The sequence below is a fragment of the Aulonocara sp. 'chitande type north' Nkhata Bay genome, linkage group LG15, assembly GCF_057382095.1.
Source record: "Aulonocara sp. 'chitande type north' Nkhata Bay isolate Kocher_YH1m ecotype deep benthic linkage group LG15, A_spYH_male_GT1.1, whole genome shotgun sequence".
In the NCBI taxonomy this organism is placed as follows: Eukaryota; Metazoa; Chordata; class Actinopteri; order Cichliformes; family Cichlidae; genus Aulonocara; species Aulonocara sp. 'chitande type north' Nkhata Bay.
This window is the reverse complement of record NC_141358.1, coordinates 13,543,478-13,570,416: the sequence shown is the minus strand read 5'-3', so window position 1 is coordinate 13,570,416 and position 26,939 is coordinate 13,543,478. Positions and strand designations below refer to the sequence as shown.

Sequence of the window (26,939 nt, the reverse complement as noted above, 5' to 3'; positions counted from 1 at the left end):
CATAAACTTAAAGTCAGACATTATGCATTAACACACCGCATACAACTATGCACTGAAGGCAACTGTACATTGGTTTATCATCTGTTACACGGAGCACAGAATCAACAACACGATAACAACGAATCTCTCTCCTAGAAGCTAATTAGTAAACAAATCTGTTATGCTAGCGAACTACCACTTGTACATAATGTCACATAAACAGAAGCAGAAACTGCTGGTAAGTCATCAAATACACTCATGGCTGAACACCAACACAACTGAGTGAAGTAAAACATTAACTAAACTAACCAAAACACACACACACACACACACACACACACACCAAGTTACTTTTGCACAATACTCAGCATTTTGCACATATCCATTGCACTGTCTTGTCTTGTTTATTTTTGCAATTTTTTGCACATTGCACTGTACATTTCAAGCATGTACAGTGGGGTTGCTTGGAGACGAGTACCACACAGTTCCAATGAGCATACATTCCAAAATATGCAAACTAGCCCCATACATTATGATGACATATGTTCAGGGTATGAACATTCTATGCTGAAAGCTTATAAATATACAACTATTGAACTTGTTTTCAGTTGAACTTTTGCATAGCACAGAAGATTTTCACTGCGATCAAATTAGGTTCAAAGATGTTCAAACGCTTTTTTCTCAGAAAGGTAAGTTTGACGAGACTTGTAGCACATTTCTCTGTATATTTTCTTACAGTAAATAAGCATTTTGAAGCTTTTAATGGAGCTTCATAGATGATTTTTGTAAAAACTGAATTTTGAACCAAATGAAGTATTTTGTATTTCATACCATAAACTTTAAAACTCAAATTGAGGCATGAATAAATTGTTTTTAATTTATTTAAACATATTCATATCGGTCCACTTCATGAGTCGATAGCTCACTAAATTGATAAATAATCTAAAATAATACCAAATTTTCTAACTGGACACTTTTCATGTAGAGCCTCCCTTGGAATGTTTGTTTTATGCCATTACTGATGTTGGTTTTCTTCTTTCTAAACAGAGATCAAAAAACCAAAACGTGGCAGAGAAGGAAATTCCTTCTACGTCTCAACAGAGGTAAAGAAATGTGACTCTTTAATCCAATGTTGCCGGAGATATTTATAGCAGTGGTTTAGTGTGAGCTGTTTTATTTCCCTTTTATTGTTGTTTTTCTTCCGCCTTGTGTGTTTATATCGTTTTTACTACTTCTAGTTTTGTCTATTATTTATATCGATTCAGAGATTAGTTGAAAATATAGAGTGTAAATGTACAAAATACATGATTTTGTTCATTTTGGTATTTCATAACAGTTATTATTTTTTATTTGCAATATCCAGGATGCGCTCCTTGTTAAAAATTTCCACTTTGAAAAATAACATTTACACTTTTGTCCTCGATCAGCGTCCCGGATGCTTCTGTTGCTGCCACAACACCTAACCATGAAAATGGTATAAAGAAGAAGAAGAAAATAAAATGGAGACACTTCTTCTGCTGTTTCTCGGTTTGCTTTTACAGAAGACATATGAAATGCATATTTTCCTTAAAATGTATTTGTTAATTTTAAGTGACTTTTCTTTTTTAATAACATTATGTTTGTTCGTTCTCTACAGGAAACTGACAGCGATACAGAGGCAGAGACCCCCACTGTAAAGCCACAGAAAAAGTCCCGCTGGTCTATTTTCAAATTCTGGAAGGTATGTTTTATGGAAAGAGTCACTATCATCAAGCATTTATTCATCACAATGAAATGGGAGCAATTAAGAGCAATGAAGCACACAGCTATGTCCTGTCTTTTGGTTTCTTTCTACAGAGAAGAAACCAGGTTGCTCCAGAAACAACAGGGGAACCTGATAAAAAGAGTGACAAGTAAGGGAAACTTTAATCTTCTCACTTTAAAGAAAAAATCTTTTGGGATCCTTCTGGTTGCAGATTTGATACTTAATCTTCTATATATTTGTATATTTTTGCAGATTAAAGAACATGCAGCAGGACTGTACACCTGCCGAGGCAGCACCACCAAAAGAAGACTGCCTAGAAACAAAAGGTCGAGAACTGGTTGCTTCAGAAACAACAGGGGAACCTGATAAAAAGAGTGACAAGTAAGGGAAACTTTAATCTTCTCACTTTAAAGAAAAAATCTTTTGGGATCCTTCTGGTTGCAGATTTGATACTTAATCTTCTATATATTTGTATATTTTTGCAGATTAAAGAACATGCAGCAGGACTGTACACCTGCCGAGGCAGCACCACCAAAAGAAGACTGCCTAGAAACAAAAGGTCGAGAACTGGTTGCTTCAGAAACAACAGGGGAACCTGATAAAAAGAGTGACAAGTAAGGGAAACTTTAATCTTCTCACTTTAAAGAAAAAATCTTTTGGGATCCTTCTGGTTGCAGATTTGATACTTAATCTTCTATATATTTGTATATTTTTGCAGATTAAAGAACCTGCAGCAGGACTGTACACCTGCCGAGGCAGCACCACCAAAAGAAGACTGCCTAGAAACAAAAGGTCGAGAACTGGTTGCTCCAGAAACAACAGGGGAACCTGATAAAAAGAGTGACAAGTAAGGGAAACTTTAATCTTCTCACTTTAAAGAAAAATTCTTTTGGGATCCTTCTGGTTGCAGATTTGATACTTAATCTTCTATATATTTGTATATTTTTGCAGATTAAAGAACCTGCAGCAGGACTGTACACTTGCTGAGGCAGCACCACCAAAAGAAGACTGCCTAGAAACAAAAGGTCGAGAACTGGTTGCTCCAGAAACAACAGGGGAACCTGATAAAAAGAGTGACAAGTAAGGGAAACTTTAATCTTCTCACTTTAAAGAAAAATTCTTTTGGGATCCTTCTGGTTGCAGATTTGATACTTAATCTTCTATATATTTGTATATTTTTGCAGATTAAAGAACATGCAGCAGGACTGTACACCTGCCGAGGCAGCACCACCAAAAGAAGACTGCCTAGAAACAAAAGGTCGAGAACTGGTTGCTCCAGAAACAACAGGGGAACCTGATAAAAAGAGTGACAAGTAAGGGAAACTTTAATCTTCTCACTTTAAAGAAAAATTCTTTTGGGATCCTTCTGGTTGCAGATTTGATACTTAATCTTCTATATATTTGTATATTTTTGCAGATTAAAGAACCTGCAGCAGGACTGTACACTTGCTGAGGCAGCACCACCAAAAGAAGACTGCCTAGAAACAAAAGGCCAAGAACTGGACATCAAGCCTCCACTGAACAGTTCAGAGGACCTAGTACAGGTCATAATTACAGACAATCCCAGGTAAGTGCTTTTAATATTTTGGCCGATTGCTGATCACAATAAGAATTAGATGTTTGAATGCTTTTCTCCAGAGAGACAATGTTTGTTTGTTGTCCTGTTGTGCTTGCTATGCATCCCTGACTCCTTTCTTCTTTCTGCATGCAGCAGCACCCATAAGGAATGTGGTGAAAGTTCCAACCAGGTTAGAAACACCACTGAACATAGTGAGCCATCAGACCTGAGTTGGGACACTTTGCTTATGGAGTTTCTGGCACAAGAGGATGGATTGGAGCAGGTGTTTGACATGTAAGAGAAAAACGTCCTCCAAAATGTTTAAACTTCAAAGCTCATGCATACATGCACATACACTGCTTAGCTTCTTGACATCTTTCCTAATTGTGTGTTTGTGTTTTTACCTTTTTGCAATAGTTTAGGGAAAAATTTGAAGGATAGAAAAAAAAAGAAAAATAAAGTTCAGACTGTGGACCGCTTCGGGTGAGTACACGTGGTGCACGAGGACCAAAGCTCTCTTTGTCAAAGTGGAAATGAGTTATTTTACACTGATAGTGTAAACTTTGTGTATGTGTGGCAGGTTTCCAAACATTGTAAACAGCTGCTACATGAACTCCTGCCTGCAGAGCCTCTTCAACAATGAGGAGTTCATTAGAGATGTCAGCCGTCAGGAGACTTTGTGGAGAGCAGTCCCAGAAGCTCGGCTCTTAAGGTGCGCTACGTCAACCTTCTACTTTCTTCAGAAACCTGAAGAACAAAGATATCTAACACCAGAAATGTCTGTTTACCCTTTCCTTTTTACAGAAGGCTCATGAACATCAGGAACTGTCATGAATCAAGAGATTATGACCTTAAAAAACGCCACCTAATGTCTTTTAAGAAGGCATTCAGCCAACAGGTTCCTGAATACGAAGGCAGTGCACAGAAAGTGCGTCAGCTATTTGGACATTTTGTTTTTTGCTTTACCTTCTAATGTTTATGTTCTAAATCTCCTCTGTGTTTTTCTTTCAGGACGCTCATGAATTCCTAACCTTTTTCCTCAATGAGGTGAAAAGCCTCTCACCTCACCTGAAGAGGGAAGCAGCTCTCCTGGGCCGAAGTTATACCTGCCCAGTAGAAGACCATCATGTTTTCAAAATGGAAAACATGAGGACATGCAAGAGGTAAGCCAGTCTTTCAGAAACACAGGGCTGATTGCAACATTTTCATATACCTCTTTTCCACCTACTTGATCGTTACTTTAACTACGTTACTCCTTAAATGTGTAGCTGCGGTCACCAGTCATCACAACAGGAGGAATTTACAAGCTTGTCCCTTGACCTGGTTCCAGAGGGGTCTGTTGAGGACATGTTAGGGACATACTTGAAGGTAAGATCACAAATTCCAGTAGAGATGTAGTATCACTGATCTTGTGTGTGCGCATAGGTTGTGATTTTTTTTTTCTACCATAAAGCCTGTTTTCTCTTTGCCGTTGTTTAGGAACAAAAAATCGAATTTACCTGTGACTGTGGAGGGACGACCTCGGAAGTGAAGCAGTCTTTTGATACACTGCCAAGGTGAGTAAGGTCACATCAGAATTGATCGACTGACCTGATTTCCAAACTGTGGCGCACTAAACATCAGAGTTTTTAAGACAACACTTGAGCAGTCATTTTCTCCCATCTTCGGTTTGTGTTTGACACTCATTCTTCTTATTTTGTACCTTGGGTTTTTTTTTTCTTTTCTGCCAGAGTTCTCATCTTTCACCTGAAGAGGTTTGGCTTTACAAAAACCCACAAGCTTCAGAAGGTGAATGACCCCGTCAGGCTGCAGAGGGACTTGGTGGTGTCATCCAAACAGGTAAAAACAGACTGCAGAACATCTCAGAGAATCAGCTTAATTATCGCACTGATGTGAGACTTTATGAAACTGATCTTTGGATTTGTTCCTTCTCAGGGTGATGGCCGTTATGAACTCATAAGCATCATTAGTCACTATGGAGGCACAGAATCAGGTAAAACAACTGACTTGTTACAAACAGAAAATGCTACTTTTGAGTGAAGGACTCACACACAAAAGCTTTTGATGTTTTAAGAAGCACTAAGTCCAAACCACTGTTTGCTTGAATCAGTTGACTTTTAGAAGTTGGATTCATTTGTCTTAATGTGATCTTAGGACACTACATCTGTCATTCTGTGCATCCTGAGGAGAGCCCACAGTCTACATCAGATCATTGGCTCACCTATAATGATGCACGGGTGCTCCACACAACTGGATCGGCAGTTTTTGAGGAACAGCAGCAGTCTGCCTACATCCTGTTTTACAAGAGAAACGTAAGAAGACACAGCAGCTGAGAGAATTTTGAAATGTCCTATTACCTTGTTAATCATTTTTCTCTTCATTCTAAAACAGGGTGTGGAAGCAAGTTAGAGCCATCATCGTGCTGAGAAGGAACAACCGTCGTCTCAGACCGCTGGTAAGTATTGCCCTTAGGAGGAAGGGTCCTCCCAGAGAGCCTGGTTCCTCCCAAGATTTCTTCCTCCAGGAGGGAGTTTTTTCTTGCCACCGTCGCCCCACATTCACCGGTCATTCACTAGTAGTGCACCACTACTAGAGATAGTCAGGACCAGTGTTTGGCTTGCTCTCTGGGAACAACAAATAAATTAATAATAAAATAAAATAAAGATATTATTGTCACGGGCTGAAAGCAGGGACTCAAGCGCAGAGCAGGTTGATGTCTCAAAACACAATTTATTTACACACCCGTGCAATAATATATACAGTGACGGGAAATTCAGGGTTCCAGGGGATTAGGGGAAGGCTCTCTCTCTCTCACGCTCGCTCACGTCCTCACACACGTTCGTACCGCGGGGAGGTCACAGGTCCGGGAAGATAAGCTGGAACAGGGAAAGGGAGATATCACTCACAAATCACGAAGGCATAAAGGTGTAAGACCACGGGAGCTGGAAAGGTAGACTAACGTCAGTAGCGCAATCATCCCGCGATGAGAGGATCTGTGACCCAGCCTCAAATAGAAGACGGATAATCAGCTGATCGCCAACAGCTGTGAGAGCCAAGGGCGGGAGCCAGCTGTGAGCTCCGCCCAGGCAGAGAGATAGGGGGAGAAAGAGAAAAAAAACACAAGTGTAGCCTTGTGAGGCCGGCTGGGCAGGCACGGGGACCATGACAATTATTTACTTATTTATTTATTTTTTATTAAAATTAACGTAACAACAAAAACAAAAATAACTAATAAAAACTAATTAACTAAGTATTCAACTGTGTTTTGTGAAATTTGTAATGAGTCTCAGTTAAGTTGATGTCACAGAAGTTTCTGAATCAACCATTTAGATTGTTCAACAAACAGATTTACTCAGGTAAAGATGGTAAGCTGGAGCACTGGTACCCTTCTAGTTCAGTTTAAGTTTTTAGACAAATATTCCCTCATTCAGTTGCAGTTTCTGCTTACATTATACATTATTTAGCTGCAAATGTTTAGCTGCAAGTAGCAAAGTCCAAAAGTGACAACATTTCCACTGCACTCTCTCCAGAAATGGCATATAGAACTTTTGATCAAATTAGACATTTATCCTTGAAAAATCCATGAAAATCTTTAATTGTACCTTTTATAACATTGTGGTGGGGCGTGGTCTGCGGTGCCGTGCAGGGAGGGCGGACGCACCTGCACGGCATCCTTAATCACGCCCGCCTAGTTAAAAACACGGGGACTCAGGGGTTTGGGGATTGTTGTGGTGAGATGTAAATAAAGATGGCTCCGAATGATACTCCGTGGTCCCGCCGTGCCTTATTCTCGCCACATTGGTGCCGAAACCCAGGAGGCAGCACGGCGGGTCCGTATCGGAGCCAGGGAATGGAGGAGCTGGCCCAGATGGTGGCCGAAATGGCGGCCGCCCAGCGGGAGCAGGCGGCGGCGGAGGGAGTAGTAGTGACGGAGGAGTCGCGCGATGGGCTGCTCCAGCGGGGAGCGACGGCAGTGACGGATGGACCGCGCAAGGAGCTGGAGGTCCCCGTGCCAGGGGAGCCTGCTCGAGTGGAACTGGCGAGCGAGGCGTGTGCCACGCTTGAGATCGCCGTGCTCACCAGATCGGCCTCACCACCACCAGAGGCCAGTACACGCCACACCTCTGCCCAGCCACCTGTGAGCTGGGGCTCACGACTGTGCCGGCCGCGCCGGGTGCACACGCCACGCGTCCGACTTCCGAACCAGCTTGGCCTGCACCGCTGGATTCGCGGGCGGCCACCTGAACTCGCACCTCCCCGTCGCTTGGCCGGGGCCTGGGGGCGCCAGCTGTCTGGGCTGATTCCCTCTCCCACTGGCGGTGGGGGAGTAGGTTCGGCCGGATGGCTCCCCAGCCTCAATCAGGCGATGGGGGTATGTGGTGGGGCGTGGTCTGCGGTGCCGTGCAGGGAGGGCGGACGCACCTGCACGGCATCCTTAATCACGCCCGCCTAGTTAAAAACACGGGGACTCGGGGGTTTGGGGATTGTTGTGGTGAGATGTAAATAAAGATGGCTCCGAATGATACTCCGTGGTCCCGCCGTGCCTTATTCTCGCCACAAACATTTTAACAAGTTACTGTCTCCTGCTGCATGTTTCTTGTTTTGGCTTAACTTCATCAGCTCAAAAAACACACCGTGCTGTGGTTTACTGAAAGAACTCATGTACAGGACACACTGAAAGCAGGTTTACTACGTTTAATTAACAAAGTCAAGATCAGTTAACAACAGCTGAACGAAAGATTTACTTTTTCTCGTCGATAAAATGGTCAGATGAGGTCCATGCCAATGTGCTCAAATGGTACCTCCATTAAGGGCAGTAAGGGCATAAAGGCACTTTTGGAATGGCCAGCTGGTTCACCAGCTGACACCACTGGACGCACAACATCAGCGCACATCCAAACAGATTCTTGGCCAGTAAAATCGGTCAATTTTTGGGTCCAGAGTCTTATCTTATTCCAGGTGACCAGCCATCGAGTTGTAACGAGCCACCTAAAAAAATCATTTCTCAGTGGCTCTTCTGCGACCAACAAGTAGATGTGTTCTTCCATTTTACAAGTGTCACGACACGCTCAACATGGTCTGTCGTTACAAAATGTGGAAATGTCAGGGCGCACTATTTGACTATCAGCTCTCATCATTTGATCAAAGGGCGAATTGCATAGTGCCATTATCTTCTGTGTAGCGAATTGCTGGAACCGGCAAGCTGAACGCGGCCCAAACGCCACGTGTCCCTATTGGCTGTGTGTGCAGCCCTGCATACTGCCCTATTGAGCTACCAAACCCCAACCAATCAGTTTTGAGATTTAAGGGGTATGCTAGCCGCCAGCTAACCGCAGCCGTTACTCTATGCATTTCCCCCCGATCTTTCATTTCCACCAGTACTATGGGGTATTTGTGAATATCCATGACTGAGCCGGACAGGTCGCCAGCTGGTCTTTGGCCAGGGTGATGGCAGTTTCGAGGTTCACCGGCTAGTGATAGCAGACTCACTTCACTGTCCTGGCCGGTAGCCCCCCCCCCACAAATTTCTCTAGCACTACCATTTTCAGCAATCCAGCCTTTCTAAGTGTGGGGCCAGGCTGCAGCCACCTGGTTTAGGCAGAGGACTGGTCCTCCAGCCCCATTTGCCCCATGAAAGTTGCTGTGATGGTCTTCTGGAGAGACTGATGGCAGCCACTTGCAACAACCGGAGGGCACGTTCCTTCCCTGGCCACCAACACACCTCCGCCAAGCGTTGGAAAACTTCCAGGAAAAGCTTGCTGTTGATTTAAGTCAAAATATATTTGCTGATGTTGAGTGTGTGGATATTCAGAAGGACACCCGTTCCATAATACATCATTTCCATAAGTGTAAAATCACCAATTATGTTGTCATTAATGTCCAAAAACAACTTGGAGTTTATCACAGATGCGCTTCTTACTACAGTCAGTATATTTAGCATGAAATGGAGTTGAGGAAAATGGTAGAATACTTAATATCAATGTTTTGAAGACTATGACATTAGGGACATTAGGGGATGTATTGGTTGGCACCATCACCTCACAGTGTGAAGGTCCTGGATTTAAAAAAATCCAGGCATGGTCTGTTCTGAGTGCAGTTTAGATGTTCTCACTGTGTACTCTGTCTTTGTCCTGGAGTCCAAAGACATGAATGTTAAATTAACCCATGATTTTAAAATGTCAATAGGTATGAATGGTTATCTTTTGTTCTGTGTTAGTCCTGCAGTAGACTTGTGATATGTTCAGGGTGTGCTCCACCTTCTGCCTGATGACAGCTGGGATATGATTAATTCCCTCCACAATCCTGAATTGCATAATTGAATGGATTTATTGCATTCAGATGATAGCACATATCTTAAAGATGTTTCAGAAAGTTGTACAAATAAAAGTATGTCAGCATGGCTAAACACCAGTAGACGTAAGTAAGGAAATTGTGGGGAAGGGGAATTTTTTTTTTTAACTTATCAGTATTTCAGTTCTTGAATTCGTTACAGTTTGTGGCTTTTTCATTTAGCTGTGCGGGCATGTTATAGCATTTGCAACTCACAAGTTTGTATAAAGAAGGCAAATCCAAAAAGCACTTCCGTCTGCCAGTAAATCTTAGATGGAAAAGTTTCAGATTGTGATAATAATGGTCCTTGTTTGAGGCTTTAAACACTGCTCCCTTTCTGGCAGACAAAAGCAAAGTTTGTCTGAGGTGAACCAGAAGCTCTTGAGATTTGATGACCTAGACTTCCCCTAATCTCTTTCTCAAGGTTAAGGCTGATGAAGAAAACAGGCTCCCTTTTCCAACGGCCTCCCCATCTTCCACCTTTTTTTTTTCAACAGTCAAGAGGATTGTGACAGCCAGAGTGTCTGCAATGAAGTTAAATGGGCAGATAGAGTTGCTCTCCTCTGCCCGATATGTGATATGTAAGGCAACTAAAATGCAAGAGACAGTGGAGAGAAAGAAAGATGGAGCAAGATTAGGAGGAATGTATGTTTGTACGTATTCGTAGTAGATCGGGTTTCTGGGAAATTGAGTAGAAAGTTATATGGGGTTGTCACACTGAAAGAGTTCAGTACAGGTAGACTGAGTCTCAGTTTCTGATTAAAGTGAACTTGTCAAGTTCATGTAGAGAAAAAAAAAGAGGCACTTGGCTAAAATGTCCACATCTGCTGCTAAATGAGCAGCTTTTTAAAAAGAGCTATGGCTGATATCAGAGATCAAAGGTTTTTGTCCTGCAGACCGATCACAATGAAAAACTTAACTCAAATCTTCTGTTTGTTTCAAAGCAAAGTGGAACCTTATTTAAAGATCGGCTATGCTGACAGCTCGATAACTTTGGAAACCTCACCTTTATACTTGGCCAGCCCATTTGTGTTATTAACATCCAGATTTATGTGGTGTTTTATTGTTTAAAACTTCTGGCTGTTGACAACATTTACTGATTCATGAATGGATTAAAGAGAGATATTCAAAATCCCCTCCGAAGAACACCGAAAGGAACTCCGAGGATTAAATTTGCAATTGTTAGTAGCGGTTTTTGTTTGACCCCAGACAACGAGCAAGGGAAGCCAATGTTAACTAAACAAATATAAGGGATATAAGAGATAAGGGATGTGAGAGGTAAGCATAGAAAGGAAGGGGAAATAAAGAAGTCTTTGTAATTTGGTCTTCAGTCACATACGGTGCTTAAAACATTTTTTAAGCCACCACCCAATGTAAGGCTAATGCTACCGCTCCTCTAATTTATAATACTGGTAATTAACAAAATGATGTTTTATGTTTCTGTAATTGTTAATCTACCTGCACTCCCACATTTAAAATGCATTTTTTTGGAGGGGGGTTGTTTTGCTTTTTACAAATTGTCACTATCCTTACCCATTAACCCCTGTGTGCAACTTTGGACAATTTGTGAGAAGGTAAATGTACATATACTGGCATTAGTATAGTGCAATAAATCTCACTAAGCACCTCAAGTGTTTGTTTTTTTGTTTGTTTTTTTACCGTGCATTGGGTTTTTTGTTTTTACGTATATCCATATAGCACAGTGCATTATTTCTATACACTATAATCTGCGCCATACCCAAAGTCACTTTAAAATCATTCATTAACCTAACGTGTATGTGTTTGGACTATGGGAGAAAGCTGGAGTATGTGGAGAGAGCCCACGCAGGAATAATAAATAAAAATAAAGAATAAGAAAAGAGAGGCGACAAAGAGTGATTCATTTTCTTCCCATGAATCAACAGCAGTCTGCAGAAAAGTTCTCTCTTGAATGTCAGACACTAATGGATTGCGGGGCTGCAGGTGTGTCTGTGCTCCTCTCACGCTGATGGTTTTTACGTAACAGCACAAGTCAGGAATCATTTCTGCAATCATTCTCCATTGTTGGTCACAGAACAAGTGTGGGCAACACATCTCCGGTTATATATGAGATGGAAACTTCTGGCTGGTACGGAAGGACAAACTGGTCACAGACATTTCATAAAAACATGTTCTGGAAATTATCTCATCAACATCCTGGTATCATAACTACAGCCTTTATAATGTGAGATGCGGTTTATGCTGGGACCTCAGGGCCACCCGCTTCTACATCCAGCCTTTCACGGTTGGTTTAACAGAAAGAAAAGAGTTTTGCTGTTTCATCGTTAATCGGTGAATTCAGCAGAATGGTAAAACTGTAAACTCAGAGTATTTCATGGGATTTCGATGAGGTTAAAGATGGTGATGACAGACCACCTGCAGTTATTTAGATTAGATAGCAGCTTGTTCATTCTCTTTTTTCACTGTTGACATGGTTGGGTTCAGCCACTGATTAGCAGCTTTTGCACAGCTCAACCCACCTCAAATCCCAGAGAAATCCATTTAAATCAACTTAGTTTTCAATGACTTCTTTTATGCATTATTCATACTTTTTCGTCTGATCTGGCTTCCTGTTTACCTCCTGATGATGAACCTTTAAGTCAAGGGAAAAATATAATCAGCTTAAATAAAAATGCCTACTGTACAGATATATTCCTCTCATCTTTTATCTTTTCTACAGTTGTGGCCAAAAGTTTGGGTTTTATTTATTTGGCAATAAAAGTTTTTGAAATTATTTAGATTGTTCTTCATATGTCATAGAAACATACAAAAATCATCTAAATAAAAAGTGAACAGCCAAAGTGCATGGAAATTCTGTTTGTCTTACAGGTGGGACTTTGACTTGAACAAAAATCCAAAAACTGCTCTGGAGACATGTCAAAATATAATAGGTGTATAATTAGTGATATGGTACTATGCAAAAGTCTTGACGCCCCTCATTTCTTTGTGTTTTGCTTCCAAGGAGCTAGAATTATTAGTGAAACATGTTAGCTGAAAACTTTACATCTAGTGGCATTGTGTGTATTCTGTCCTTAAAAGATTGAGGAAACTGTGTGGAGGACAGATAAGCAAAATTAAAACAACAACCAAGTTTTTCTATAACGAATGAAAATTTTCTGACAGTCATGTCCTTAAGAAATAAGGTGGAAAATCCAGCAAAGACATGACACAGGAGCTGAAAGATGCATCTGACCCATCAGTTGATACTATTCACTGAAGCCTCATCAGAAATAGTCTCAGTGTCAAGAAGCCATTCTTAAGAAAGGGCATCAAAGAGAAGATATAGTGGCCCGCTAGAGACAAAGCAAGTACAAACTCCAAAACACGTACAAACTCCGAAGCACGTACAAATTCCAAAACACAACGGAAGTGCTCCAGGACGCTAGGATCAGTGTTGAGCTCGATTTGCAAAATAAACAGCAAGTTTGTTGCAAACACTGGTGGAAAACACCTGCAAGGATAGAACAACCACACTCATATATATTCAAATAATTAATTGTGTAGCCACTATAGGTAACAAAAGCTCAACACTGACCCTAGCGTCCTGAAGCACTTCCGTTGTGTTTTGGAGTTTGCACGTGCTTTGTCTCTGGGCGCCACTGTACAAAAACACTGCCAGTGCATGAAAAGCACACCTGGATAGAAAAGACACAATGGAACATCAGTAGTCATGGACTGGCCTCCCCAGATCCCAGACCTCATCATTAAATGAAGCAGTGTGGGATCATCTTGACAGAGAACAGAACAAGAGGCAGCCAATATTCAAAGAGCTTTTCAATGTCCTTCAAACCTTGAGAACTATTCCTGAAGACAAGAAATAACAAGAAAGCTTGCCTAAGAGATGTCATGCTCGCTCTGGCCAAATTTCCCATTTTCACAGCAACAGATAAATAAACCAGGGGTCGAGTTTTACACAGTAAACTATTTTTGTTTTTTATTACTTAGTGTAAAATGTAGATAGTTACATTTTCTTACATGAGGATATTTTATTTATAATTTAAGGAAGTTCCTCAGTTTTAAATTGAACTTCAAACTGGTAACAGACATGCAGAATCTAATTTTCAAAACTGCCATTCATTAATAAAAAAGTAACCAATCCATCTGATTCATCCTCACAGTTAATTACGTTATTGTTACTCTGGCACTCATTGTGATACTATTTTTCTTATTGCAATCACTTTCTTTCTAAAGCATCTCAGAGGTTGTTTTTTTTAAACATAATTAGCACTCCCACTCATGTGCTACTGTAAGTACAAAAGCCACCAGTATTTTCCCACTGCATCAGCATACATAATGCGGGTGCCACACGGACAGTGATCAGAGTTGGCATTACACACCCTCTGAGGCATTTCCTGTGGCGTTTCCTGCTTTCTTCATGGCTTCATGTGCTAATGTCCATTAATCCTGGCACACTCGACAGCTTTTTCTGTCCCAGCGTCTGATAACACAAAGGCGCTCTCTCTCTCACTTTCTGTCTCACAGTCGTTGCTCTGGACTGAAAGCAGCAGAGCGGGTCGCCCAGTATTTCTCAGCTGATGGTGGAGATAAGCTTTCCCTTGTGTGTGTCTCCCATGACTTGTGTGTACACATATGAGGGGAAAAAACACTGTATACAGTTCTGCCCTCGGGGAAAAAAGTGTCTGGGAATTGTGAAACTCATGCCAAAGTGTTTTACACTGGAAATATCCGTATTAGTCAAACAGGAAGGGCTAAGATTAAAACTATCGGCTTTGAGCGTTTGATCCTGAAATGCATTTTTCTGTAGTGTTGTGTCTGCAAGGCTTAATGATTATTCCAAACGTACATTGTTTGTATATGCTCTCTAATCCTAAATGGGATGATGACATCTCAGTCAGGTCTATAATGATGTTTGTTATGGCTGCCCTCATCTTGCCTTCATTTATTGCCTTTGTCTATATGAGCGCAAACTCACCTAGTCTATTTTTGGCATCTCATCTGTCACACTGCCCTTTGACACTACAAACACCAGACACCATTTATCTCCTATTGCGTGACTCAGATCAACAGCACTCTTGCCCATGTCTCCTCCACAGTCTGCCACAGATAAGCATTCAATTAACCATTTCACTGGACTATTATGCAATTCACTCACTAATACAGGGACCGGCACTCTGAAAATGATGTATACTCGCAATTCTGTTTCAAGGACAATCAGAATCAGAATACTTTAATAATCCCTAAGGAAATTATGTAAATTATTATGTGGGTTAAATAATACAATATGTTGCAAACTTTACAAATTTAAGAAATGGCACTAATCTATACAAGGTGAGAATATTAGAGAGGTGATATATTTGACTCTAACCTGTGAACTTTGTCATCTGTTATTTTACTGTAGAATATGTGCAAAAGGGTGTAACTATTGCAGTGTTTACAGTGTATTAAATGCAGGAGTTGTACAGGGAGATGGCCTCACTGAGCGTGCTCCTGTGACTGGCCAGCACGTCATGGAGTGGGCGGAGGTATTATCCAACATTGTCCTTATCTTGGACAACATCCGCCTCTCATACACCACCCTAAGGGGTGGGCTCCATCCCCACAACATTACTGGCCTTGCGGATCAGTTTATTCAGTCTGTTGGCATCAGGGACCCTCAACCTGATGCTCCAGCATGCAACAGCATAGAGGCTAGCACTGGCCACAACAGACTCGCAAAAAATCCTGAGCATTGTCCAACAATGTTGAAAGACTTCAGCCACCTCAGAAAATAGAGTCGACTCTGGCCCTTCCTGTAGAGTGCAGTGGTGTTTTTAGCCCAGTTCAGTTTATTGTCTATGTGTACTGCAAGGTATTTATAGTCCTCTACAATGTCCACATTGACCTCTCTGGATTGAAACGGGGGTGAAGGTTTTCCTGGTCCTCCTAAAAAGTCCACAATCAGTTCCTTGGTCTTTTGCCACGTTGAGCTGCAGAAGGCTCTGCTCGTACCACAGGTACAAGGAGACCATGCAAACTCAATGCAGAAGGGCCTCGGGCAGCAGGTCCTGGGTTCAAATCCAGTGACTGGCCAAGGCCTTTGTGTATGGAGCTTGTTTGTTCACTCTGTGCCTGTGTGGGTTCTCTCTGTGTACTCCAGCTTCTTGACAAAAGCAACAGGCTTTTGTCAAGAAAGCTCTCCAGGGTGTACCCTGCATCCTGCCTTGTGACAAACTCCTCATATCAGATAGCATCATAGTATCACCAGTGAGTACAGGACAGCTCATCAGTGGCAACAAGACCAGAATTGGCCTGATGAAGACTCCAATTAGGACTTTTAACTGTATTTACATTTTACAGCTTTTCCTACTGATAAAGACACCCCACCCCACCCTAACACAACAAAGTAATTAAGTTATAAATAAACAATTAAATGACAGAAAAGTTCCTTTTTCTGTTTGTTTGTTCAAATGGATCCACAGTGAGAAAAAATGACATTTTTCTGTGAATAAACAAAATCTTTCTGTTTTATAATTATATGGTATTCAGGCCAATGCGTTACCAGAACCTTTCTCTGTAATTTAACTTTTTAAGATTTAATGGTTACAGCTGCAATGTTAAAAAACATTTGCGTGAGGAATGATGTAAAATAGTGAAAGAAAAAATGTTTAAAAGACAACTGGTAAAAATAGATGGCCGGACAGCGAAAATAAAACAACATCTGTATGTATGCACATAATTAAAACGCATAAACAATGTTAAATGCAGGAAATCTTTATCAGGTCGTCAGGAAGTCGTTTTGAGTGTCCTAGAGTCATCTGAGATAAATTTCTGTTTTGAACAGCACATAATTTTCTCGTGTCACAGAATGTCACATAACACATCAGTCGCTTTGAAGCATGTAATGTGAAACGAGATTAAACACATTTTTATCAGATGCTGTTTTAATATTTCGGTGCTTAAAAGTGGCGTTCACTCTGAAAATGATAAAATCATGTTGTCAAATCAAAAGCTGAGCAGCATCAGTGCGTGTATACTTTCAAAATGAAACCAAAGGAACAGATTTTATCTGTCACCATCAGCATAGTAGGAATTGTTCTCAATCTGCCCTATAGCTAGGTGCATGTCTGTTTCCACGGACTAAGGGATTTCCACGCTAAAAATGATCAGGCATGTCTCTACATGTACAGGGAAAAACAGCAATTAACAAGCTATATTTTCTTCCACTGAAAACTAGACACTGACATACTAGAAGGACAGCAATGTAAATAGACAGCTTTGGCATTGTTTGTCAGCTTTTACCTGAGGGAAAATCCTCCTCACTCTCAGGACTCCAGCAGTTTCAGTTGACAATGAAGTCATCTTATTCTGAGAAAGCTGATATCACAGAGAAAAGCTCAGTGGCTAAGCCTGTCCTCTGTGGAATAATCATTCAGGCCATGACCTCCCCAGTGACAAAGATAATACTCACCAGAGAGCATGACACCTATAAATCAAAATGAAAAAAGAATTATCAAAACTGTACAGACAAAAGAATATTGTTCAGTGAGTCACATAAAAGCTACAGATGTAAAACTATCGTCTGTCTGTCAGCAAGGTAAGCAGTAAGGAAAGGCAGGAATGTGAGAAATAACCACAACGCTGTTAGAGATATGTCCTATCCCGCATTCTGTTTTATGCCCAACAATAGACAGTGGGAAGATAAGAGGTTAGTTTTGGTTTTCCCAGTACAAAATACAAAGACAGTCACTATAAATAATGTATAAGAGATTTAAAATAAAGTGTTTTGAAGTCATCAAACTACTGGTTGCTTAATGTTTTTCATTAAAAGGGCCAATAAAAGGACAATTAGAGAAAGACTGAAGAAATAATGTACAGCACGGTGACTGGAGAAATCCAAGCGCAGCATGCCACCATTAACACCTTACATCCATTGTCAAGCAGTGGAGGAGGGGTGATGGTTTGGGCCTGTTTTACAACCACAGGACTTGGGCATCTTGCAATTATTGACTCAACTACAAACTCCTCTGTAAACCAAAGGAGTCTAGATTAAAGTCTGAATGCTAAACCTTAGATAAAAAAGGATCACGCAACATAACAATGATCCCAAACAGCAGCAGATCTACAGCAGAATGGTTGAAAAAGAAAATAATCCAAGTGTTGCAATGACTGTGTCATTGCAACACTTAGCACCAATGCTGTGGTGGAACCTATAAGTGAGCTGTGCATAAACAAACGCCCACAAAGCCTCAATGAACTGAAGCAACATCATAAAAAGACTGTATCAGAATCCCTGCACAACGATGTCAGAGACTGATAAATACATAGAGAAAATTATTGCTTCAAATTATTGTTGCTGAAGGTGGTTGCACATGCATCTTAGTGCCTAGTTTTTGATAGGAGTGTAAAAAATTTTATTTTTCAAATGACTGTACAACTACAGAAAAATGCCAACAGTATTTTCATTTTAATGAAATAGAGCAACTGTAGGTCTCTATAATATTTGACGTGCAGATTAAAAAAATAAAACGATTGTCTCCCAAGAAGTCAAACCCGAGACCTCTCCTGAAGTAGAACGATGCGACTTCTAGGAAGTTGAAACCTACATAGATGGCCTGTTTTCCTTCTTACTAACAGTAAATCCTATTTCATAGCAGAAACTGTCAAATGGGGGCTGTGACTTTAAACATTATCCGATCACGTTGGTAAGCAATGAACATGTTCATTGATGTAGAGTTATATGAATAAGAAAGACAAAATTACACAAACAAATACATAACTAATGAAAAAAAATTCACAAAAATCTTAAATAATTTTTTTTTAAATTATAAATATATTTCTTCACCTTTACATCTAAACAGCTCATTTTATTTATTATTTATTTTAATTAAGTCCAAAAAAGTTTAACTGTTGAGTATCGACGCTGATAAAGTGAGCCGGAAAATGACGCCACGCAAAGGTAACGTCACTGAGGTTTTACGACCAGGTAAACGAGGGCGCTGGCAAAGTGAACAGGTGAGCCAGCGTGGCTGCGATTTAATGAAGTGTCGAGGAGGGTTTTCAGCGCTCCAATTCAAGGTTGACATGTCTCCGGTGGCTGCAGGAGGACGAGGATTTGCTCATGTGCCCTCTGCAAAGACACCCGCAACAGAAAACAGCGAGCGGAAACTGCCTCGGTGCACTTTTCGAGCAGGTCCCCCATCAATCCCTTCCCGTGAGTCTAACGAATTGCCCTAAGGTGAAGTTGAAACACGGATCCCGCGCTGTTATCAGCGGAGTGATTTCAGAAACAGGTGTGCTGCGCAGAGGAGTTACTGTGCGTGTGAACAGCCTGCAGGTCAGATCGCAGGACTGGAAGATAATTGCTGGCAGATGAACGCTGATAGGAGATAAGGAAGAGACTGCTGGCGGAACAGGTTGCATGAGAATGACTATGAATCAATAACACCGGTTATGTAATGACATGTAGCTAGTGGTAAGCTATGTGTCTGGTGAAGTTCTGCTTTTAACAATGTTTGGGTCTTTGATCTTTAAAAAAATCATCTTACAAAGAATCGGTTTTGCTAAAAACTGATGCTCTCTGTACTAAGAAAGAGCTGACAGTTCTGGACACACTCCAGGCTCTTATGAAACGCCAGCAGATGGCTGAAGGAAGTCAAATTTCACCACAGTGTTTTTCTCTCTTTTTGCCACTCACAGGTGACTTTCACACTGAATCACTTTAATCTTTATAAATAATGATTAATGCAGAACATCACCACAAATAACATATTAAGCTTTTGCAGCTTTGACTGACAAGGCACTGTTGTCATCACTGTGACTGTTCCTGCTGTTGTATGCTGGATTAAAGGGATAGTTTAGGTTTTGGGGATGTTTGCTCACTTGTTGAGGGTTAGATGAAAGGTTTGATACCGCTGCTGCTTATGTGCGGGTTGAGGGAAATGAGGGAAGTGGCTAGTTTTGTTCCAGCTGCCAGGAAACCAACATGTTACTGATGCAACACGTTGCCCCCATGGATGCATTATTGAAAAATGGATACAGGACTTAAAGATGGCACCTGCGCGTTTGAATTAATGGTCTTTGTCTCCCTGGTGTTGTTCTGTACCCTCACCTCCAGTATGAGGGGGAGGGAAGGGGATGGACCAGCCACCCGTTAGTATTTGTCTACAAAGAAAGCAGCAGGTATCTGCACATCTCTGAAAAGCAGTTGTGTTTACCCAAGTAACACTAAATCGTCGTTGCAGAGAATCAGTCATTTATGATGTTAGTTTATTTACCTGTAATAATTTTGTACTTTAAAATGTGGCTATCAAATCTTGCAGTTTTTTCTAATAAGTTCATAGCTTGCTATGTTTGACTGTGATAGAGCGGGATGTATACCAAGTGGAAGGTCGGTGGGTCGATCCCCGATTTATCCATTTGTTTCATTTGTTTCTCAGGCACAAATGAAAACGAGCGCAAGATAAACAAAAAAATCAGGTATCAGCAAAACTGATATTTTGATCACAGATATAATCTTTTACAGAAATGCACATCCCTTATTAATATCATAACAGCAAAATTGAGTCACGTAGAAATATTCAGTTAAGCCGTCCGTGTTGCCTTCTTTCGTCACAGTCAGAGGAGGACGGCAGGTGCTGTGCTATTCTAAATCTCGTGAGAATGTAACCTGAGATTTAGTGACCTTAGCACCTTCACCCCCCGTGTAATGTTAAACCCAGGAAAGACAGGACCTCATATCCTGTAATCTAGTCCTGCTGATTTACTGTCTTCTGCTTGTCTAATAACACTGTGGCCCTAAGATTACGTATTACGCCGCCATAGGGATCTATGTTAGCGTAGACCGAAGGATGAAAATGCTAATCAGACTGTAAAATGTGTAGGCTTATGTAGCTCATCTTATCTTTGAGTTTAGGATGAGCTGCACCTGTCAAGTAGCTTTCTCTCTGAGTGATGTTTTTACCAAAGTACCTTCAGACAGATGGCTCCAGAGAATGCCTTCGGTCCCACGCTGTATCCAGTTTCTTTCTCACAAAGTTGATCATAAATCACCCCACATTTAAACTAAGGTCCAGGTGATGTGCGCTCGAAATATGCATGATGGTTTATAGGAAAGATTGAATGTGTGGCGACTGTGTGCGTACACATGGCTGCGTTTAAGGATAATATTCATACCTTCCTGATGTCCACTGTAATCCAACACTTTTATCTCTGTTCTGCCTGAAGCAGATCCAGATAGCATGTGGAGTTCAAACGCGCTCCAGGCGGAAAGGACTCAGTTGTGCTTCCATAGGAGCCTTGGCACATATGTGATGTATTCTTGATGAGAAGAGCTGCTACTGTGCATTCTGGGAGACCGATACAGAAGCAGAGCTGATTAAAAACACAAACAGGAAATGACCTATTTTGTCCACTGTTGTTTTCATCTCCACTCCTTTTGTTTCATTTTAAACAACCTCAAGTATAGATGCAATTTCACAGCAGTTCGATTTTAGGACTTGTTGAATCTCCATTCCCTGCTTAAGGCTACTGTTGTTGGTATTTTGTAATTGTTCCTGGTAAATTGTCAGTGTTGAGAGATGTGATAGGCTGCTGTTTTTCCAGTCTCTGCTGAAGCCGAGGAAGAGGGCAGCGAGTCTTTGTGTTGGGGGTCGTGATCTTTCACCTGCTGCTGGCGACCTTCCCTGCTGGGAGGTCACATGTAGGAGCTGAGGCGTGAAGGAGTTGACAAAGGGGATTCAAAGGAAGATGTGAAGAGAAGAGGTTGAAAAATATGAGGCAAAAAGTTTACCCGTCAGCTGTTTGACCTTTCAATAACTTTCTTCACTGTTGTTTATAGATCATTTTTACCCTCGAACTCGAAGCAGCAATGGCTTCTGTATATAGTATGCATGAAGATTGCTACAACAGTGAGCGGATGAAAACTGGTGAAATAAGCAACAAAAGGCCTCCAGCTTCCATCATCACCTGACTTTGTCTTAATCAGGCAACGTGGGCTTCAGCTGCACAGCTGAATGACCTTTCTTGCTTGTCATACAGGAAAAGGAAATGAGCTTTGCTAACAGCACATCCAGCTCTAATTTAAACTTCTTTGTAGAGACATACAAAGTGCACACTCTTAAAATCTTTAAATTTAGCATAAATTATAGGCAGTATTGTCAACCTTTTACTAAAAAACATGAAAAGCTTTACCACCACTTTTCCATCAAAAGGTGCTCATCTGTGAAGTGTTTAATAACAACAACCGAGAACAAATGCCTGTCATTTTTACTCTTCCTGCCGTGAGTGGAGATGCAAACAGTGGTGTTGGCCTTGTCTGAAATGCAAAGCATGTCCTTTCACATGCAAAGCTGCGTAAGGAGAAGGGCGCACATGAATGTTTGGTTTATTTGGACAAGTTCTGATCGCCCCCGCGCATGTTTGTGTGTTTTTAAAAATGTCGTCCCGTTGCTTTGATGGATGAACTTGTGCTGCTCTGACTGCAGCTTCCTGTTATAATTTCCAAAATGCCTGTGATTGTCTGTATGTCTGTGTGCGTGAATGTCAGTCCACAAAAAGGTTGATGGATATCACCATGTGCTTCCTATTTTATAGGAAGGTGTGTGTGTGTGTCTCCACGTCCAACCCCTGACAAGAGCTGTTGGACATGCAGAGACCTGCTTTGTGTTGAACCGGGATATTTTTGGACTGTTGTTACTGCAAGACAGAGAACTTTTAAACTTCCTTTTCAAAACCAAAATATACTTTTTTTTAAATTATTATTATTATTCCTCTGGTCTGGGTTACTGGATTGTCTGTTTACCACCAGACTTCCATCTTTCTATTCATAGTGTAGAGCTTTGCATAAAGTGTTTTTGTAGTAGGTGCTGACAGTGGAAAAAGCGACCAGGTGGTTTCATGGAAACACCTGCAGGAAAATAGTTCACTGTACTCTTGAGATTTGAGGATGAAAGATTCTCTTGAAGTTAAAAAGGATACTGTCCGCTGTCAGGACTTTCTCTAGCTATAAAACTGGGCTAACCTCCTTATCTGAGTGCTAAATACCAGACATGCAAAACTTTGAGCTGATTGATTGATGATGGTGAATGTCGTTTGAACAGACAAGACCAAAGAGCTGTTTGGCCATAAGTACCATGTGTGACATTTGTTCAACAGCTAAAACTTGTCCAAAATTGATCATGCAATTGATCTCATTAATGGAGATAGTTTGTTTTTGTTTTTTTCATTAAATTTTGAATTAAAGGATATTGAACTATTAAAAAGGAATTAAATTAATGATGTATACACAGTAAAACAGTCGTGTTCACTGTCAGACTGTGCAATATAGACAGACTGGTATGGCATCTAAATAGCTTAGTATTATTTAGATCTTTTAGTTTAGATGTTTATGAGACTGCGTGTGTCCGTCTTTGTTACACAGAGGAAAAGAGACACTGGGATTACAAACTGCATCATTTTACCTGAGCAGTCTAAGGAGCACATATAGAAATGATGCCCCCTTTGCACACTTCATGCATCTACTTCACATGTTAAATGAAGCGTGGCTGGGATTATTTGTGTAAATTCGCTGTGTGTCACAAACCATTCTGTGCATCTGATAACAGAGATGGGTTTCTGTATTTGCTCAGCAGGCAAAGACATTCCAGGAGACATACCTGTAGTCTGTGATTTAAGTGCGTGTGTCTGCTCAAGCTTTTTCTATACTACTAACCACTACTTAAAGTACTTAGAGATATGCTGTAAAAACATGTTTTACCTAATTACAAGGTTTGCGACGGGGAGAGGGAAAGTTTGGCCCACTGACTTTAGTATTTGGCATGAGGTGCAAGTATGAAAATACTTTAAGTGTGGCTTCACAGCAACTTTAAGACCCACCTAGTTGAATAAGAAGTGTTAAGAGAAAGATTACCATGAATGAAGGTAGACATATAGTAAAATAGCCGATGACCCCAATATGTAATTTAATTTTAAATGTTTAAAAATTCATATTGGTTGGTATAGAACAGAAGTATAGTATATAAAGTTCTGTACAAAAGTGTTGTGCCACCCTTATTTCTTTATATTTAGAAATTTGGGACATGTGTGCAGCAATTTATTGAAACATGTGCAAACATACATGGAAATACAGCACATAAGCAAACACAGTTTCATAGTGAGTGAAAGCAAGTTTTCACAATTTAATTAAATTGAAAGTTGATATTTGGTCTGACCGTCTTTTTTGGGTTTGGGTTCCTTGTCATGCTGAAGAATGACCAATCAGCTTTCCCGATTGCATTTCATGGTACTTTTCTGCATTTATAATGTCATCAGTTTCATAAGATCTCTAACACCACTGGCTCAAATGCAGCCTCACATCTAAGAGCCTCTGTCATGTTTTGCAGATTTTTAGATTTGATGAAAGAAATAGAAACAAATTGTTTTTCTGACACATTGCTAGTAACAAAGTTTACAGATACAAATGCTTTGTTACTGTACTTAAGTAGAATTTTCAGGTATCTGTACTTGAGTATTTTTGTCTGAAAACTTTTTACTTTTACTCCCTACATTTTTATACAGTGTGCAGTTTGTCACACAGTGTGATGCTACCTAAAACTCCAGCTGCTGTACTTCAAAGGGTTCTGCCTGACTGAGAGCTAACTTCACTGAGAGATGGAGTAAGAAAACAAAGATAAGACAGGAGATAATCAGGTTAGTCTGCAGTACTGTGGTGAATACACAGTAAAGCAATATATTGGACTGCTGAACAGTGGCTGTGATGCTCATGGTTAGATTTAGGTTAGAGGTTATATCAAGCATAGCAGAGATGAATTTCCATTTAAGGTGAATATGCTTATTTTAATTAACTGAATTCCAAATTTATATTGTGTAGTGTAAAAACAGTATAGTGTCAGTGTAGGGAATGGTCATCGGCAATGACAGCTTGTCAAACATCTGTTGTTGGGTTCCCCACCTGCTAAATCCCACTGTGACTCCTGATTACTGTTTAGGTGTGGAGGGAAAGTCACACAGTCAAAAAGGTTAGCTTGAATCTGAATTTCAAGGAGCTACTTTTTACTTTCTTATTTTGATTACAATTCTGAGCCTGTACTTTTTCACTTTTACTTGAGTACAAAAGTTGCTTCGGTACTTCAACTTTTACTGGAGTGTAGTTTCACGCTGGTATCTGTACTTCTACTTAAGTAAAGGAAGTCTGTACTTTTGCCAGCTTTGCTTATATGTAGAAACATCACTGGTTTGTTTCTTGGGTTATTTTCCTTTTTCATGCTTGAATGATCTATAGGTCAGTGTTAAGTGACTTCACACAAACATGAAAAATGTCTTCTATATACAGCTAGACTGAAATTGAAAGTGAAAAAGTCTTGCAGTACTGTTGCTCAAGACCAAAATTTAAATAAAAATACAATAAAATCTGGCTCCTTGGAAGCAAAATATGAAGTTATTATATGTGTAAAGCTACACACACTTTCATGCACCGGTTTCCAAAGACCTTTGAGCTTTCTGAAGCTTGAGTAGTACTTAAAATATTCAGTACAAACAACTCACCGGATGCACTTACACCACATCTTAAATATGAAAGAATTACTATTTGAATTTACTGACAGCAACTGTACACTTGTGTCCACTGCGCCGGCTTTTCAAAGGATCCGCCTATGCACTTGCACGTCCCAGTCCATTGCTCCCTGCTGATTGTACCGTGTAAACCAAAGGCTAAAAGGTTGGAGGTCAGGGCCAGGGTGAGACTGAAATACTTGCTGAAATGCTGCTCCAAATGAAGGAGTCTAATTACAGGTTGTAAGAAAGTAATCCTGATTGAAGTCCATATATGGGAATGGAGCTCCATCCATATACTCACTTATTGTACATTGACACTATCACTGCATGCTAAGGGTGTGTATACATTATCAGGGGTTGACTGTTTTGGTTTGCATTTCTTACTAAGTGCGTCTCAAGTCCCATCTGTGTCCTGGTCTGCACTCAGTGTGTGGCAGTAGAGAGCTAATTCACTATAATAAGGGCATGTAAACATACATGCTTATCAAGTGGGTAATTATGGCACTTTGTCCTTTGTGGTGTGTGCAAGTGTGTGTGTGTGTGTGCCTACTTCACCCCATTGGTGGTTCAAGGTTCAGTTTATTCATCCATTAAAAACACAGCAATCACAGCACTCCCATCCAATCAACCAATAATTATTTACATAAGATATCTTTAAAAATGCAAGGTTTATTCTACAGCTAGGTGTTTATACATATTTGCCTAACACATATTTGTATTTTGATGTTTTTATCGTCTCGCCACATGTGTAGTTTATCCAGTTTTGGCCATGCCATACTGCTCAGCGGAGTGACGAAAGAAAGGCCTGCAAGTTGAAATTATAAGTGTAGGATGTGAGGTGATGTTCAGTAAAAGCAAACCTTTGAGTGGGTGAGGCAGTTTTAGAGTAGCTGTTTGCTTTCTAACTGGTGAAGTCTTAGTGCAGGATTAAGCCAAGCTCCCACACTCAGCCCTGAGAACAAACCCCCATGAGGCGTTTTCTTCAAACTTTATCATGTTCATCTGTATTTAAAAAGAAGGCGGGCATATTCTTGCTAAGTTTATCAGTTTGGAACTCTTATTGGGAAACTATGCAGAGATAAATGCTGTGGTAGAAAATGAATTCCTCTGGTTACATTTAAATACCCATTAGAAATGTTTCCCATCCTTAAGAATGGCATCATTTTTTGTAGATTCGGCTAAAGAAATGGGAACAAATTGTTTTTGTGACACACTCCACACAAGTTCATAAAGGTATCTTTGCCAAGTTGTTTATTATGTGTAACACAATAACACTGGTTCATCCCATTGAGTTGGGTTCCTTTTTATGCTTGAATGATTCAAAGGTCAGTATCTGTGTGTGTACCTGTGTGCCAACTTTCTGAACTGGTCATGTACGAGGATTTTGCCAGGATTTGGTGTGTTATAATAAAACGTGTCACCCCGATTTTACATTTCAAATGGTTTGTAAGTGTTTGAGTTTTTTTTTTTAATACATTAATGGTCTTTATTCAATATCTCACTTAATCAATGTGATTGTGACGGCACCTTTCAAAATATTGGTGCATTCCCCTAATTTTCCTGGGCATTATGTCTGTCAATGTTTTACTAAAAAAAACCTGAGATTTCATCAGGTATGAATAAGAGAGATTAAAGTCTGATGACTGAGGTTAAAGCTATGCAAGTGACAAGGGTGGTTTTGTTGGGAGATTATACTTTCTATTTCAATGGCTCAGTGAATAAAACATTTTGAATGTTTGGTTGTGTTGTGTTGTGTCATGTGCCGCACTAGTTGCATTTCTCATCAAGTTTTTCACGATTACCCGTTTATTTTTCTGCTTC

At 40.5% G+C, this 26,939-nt stretch overlaps 2 protein-coding genes across 2 annotated transcripts in view; both read left to right on the top strand.

Annotated features, from left to right (window-relative positions):
* The first annotated feature begins 324 nt into the window (after nucleotides 1–324).
* Nucleotides 325–5,614, top strand: LOC147312728 (ubiquitin carboxyl-terminal hydrolase 46-like). The gene is made up of 16 exons (XM_086264411.1): nucleotides 325–668; nucleotides 1,027–1,082; nucleotides 1,407–1,506; nucleotides 1,616–1,699; nucleotides 1,816–1,871; nucleotides 3,141–3,290; nucleotides 3,435–3,575; nucleotides 3,699–3,764; nucleotides 3,862–3,993; nucleotides 4,086–4,209; nucleotides 4,293–4,444; nucleotides 4,550–4,649; nucleotides 4,761–4,837; nucleotides 5,012–5,120; nucleotides 5,217–5,274; nucleotides 5,436–5,614. Exons 1-16 carry the CDS (start codon nucleotides 642–644, stop codon nucleotides 5,612–5,614), a joined length of 1,611 nt encoding a protein of 536 aa, XP_086120537.1. The 5' UTR covers nucleotides 325–641.
* Nucleotides 5,615–18,581: 12,967 nt separating this feature from the next.
* The window catches only part of LOC147312727 (pleckstrin homology domain-containing family G member 1), a 61,095-nt gene continuing 52,737 nt past the window's right edge, over nucleotides 18,582–26,939 (top strand). Inside the window, exon 1 of the mRNA XM_086264314.1 lies at nucleotides 18,582–18,780. Within this exon, the coding sequence (XP_086120440.1) occupies nucleotides 18,606–18,780 (175 nt within the window). The 5' untranslated portion in view covers nucleotides 18,582–18,605. The remainder of the gene's footprint in view (nucleotides 18,781–26,939) is intronic.

Bases quoted from the DNA above. Each gene is read 5' to 3' on its own strand.
- LOC147312728 (XM_086264411.1), top strand. From the start codon at position 642: ATGTTCAAACGCTTTTTTCTCAGAAAG. The intron at 3,765-3,861 runs GTGAGTACACGT...TATGTGTGGCAG, and splicing joins CAGACTGTGGACCGCTTCGG to GTTTCCAAACATTGTAAACA. The intron at 3,994-4,085 runs GTGCGCTACGTC...TCCTTTTTACAG, and splicing joins CCAGAAGCTCGGCTCTTAAG to AAGGCTCATGAACATCAGGA.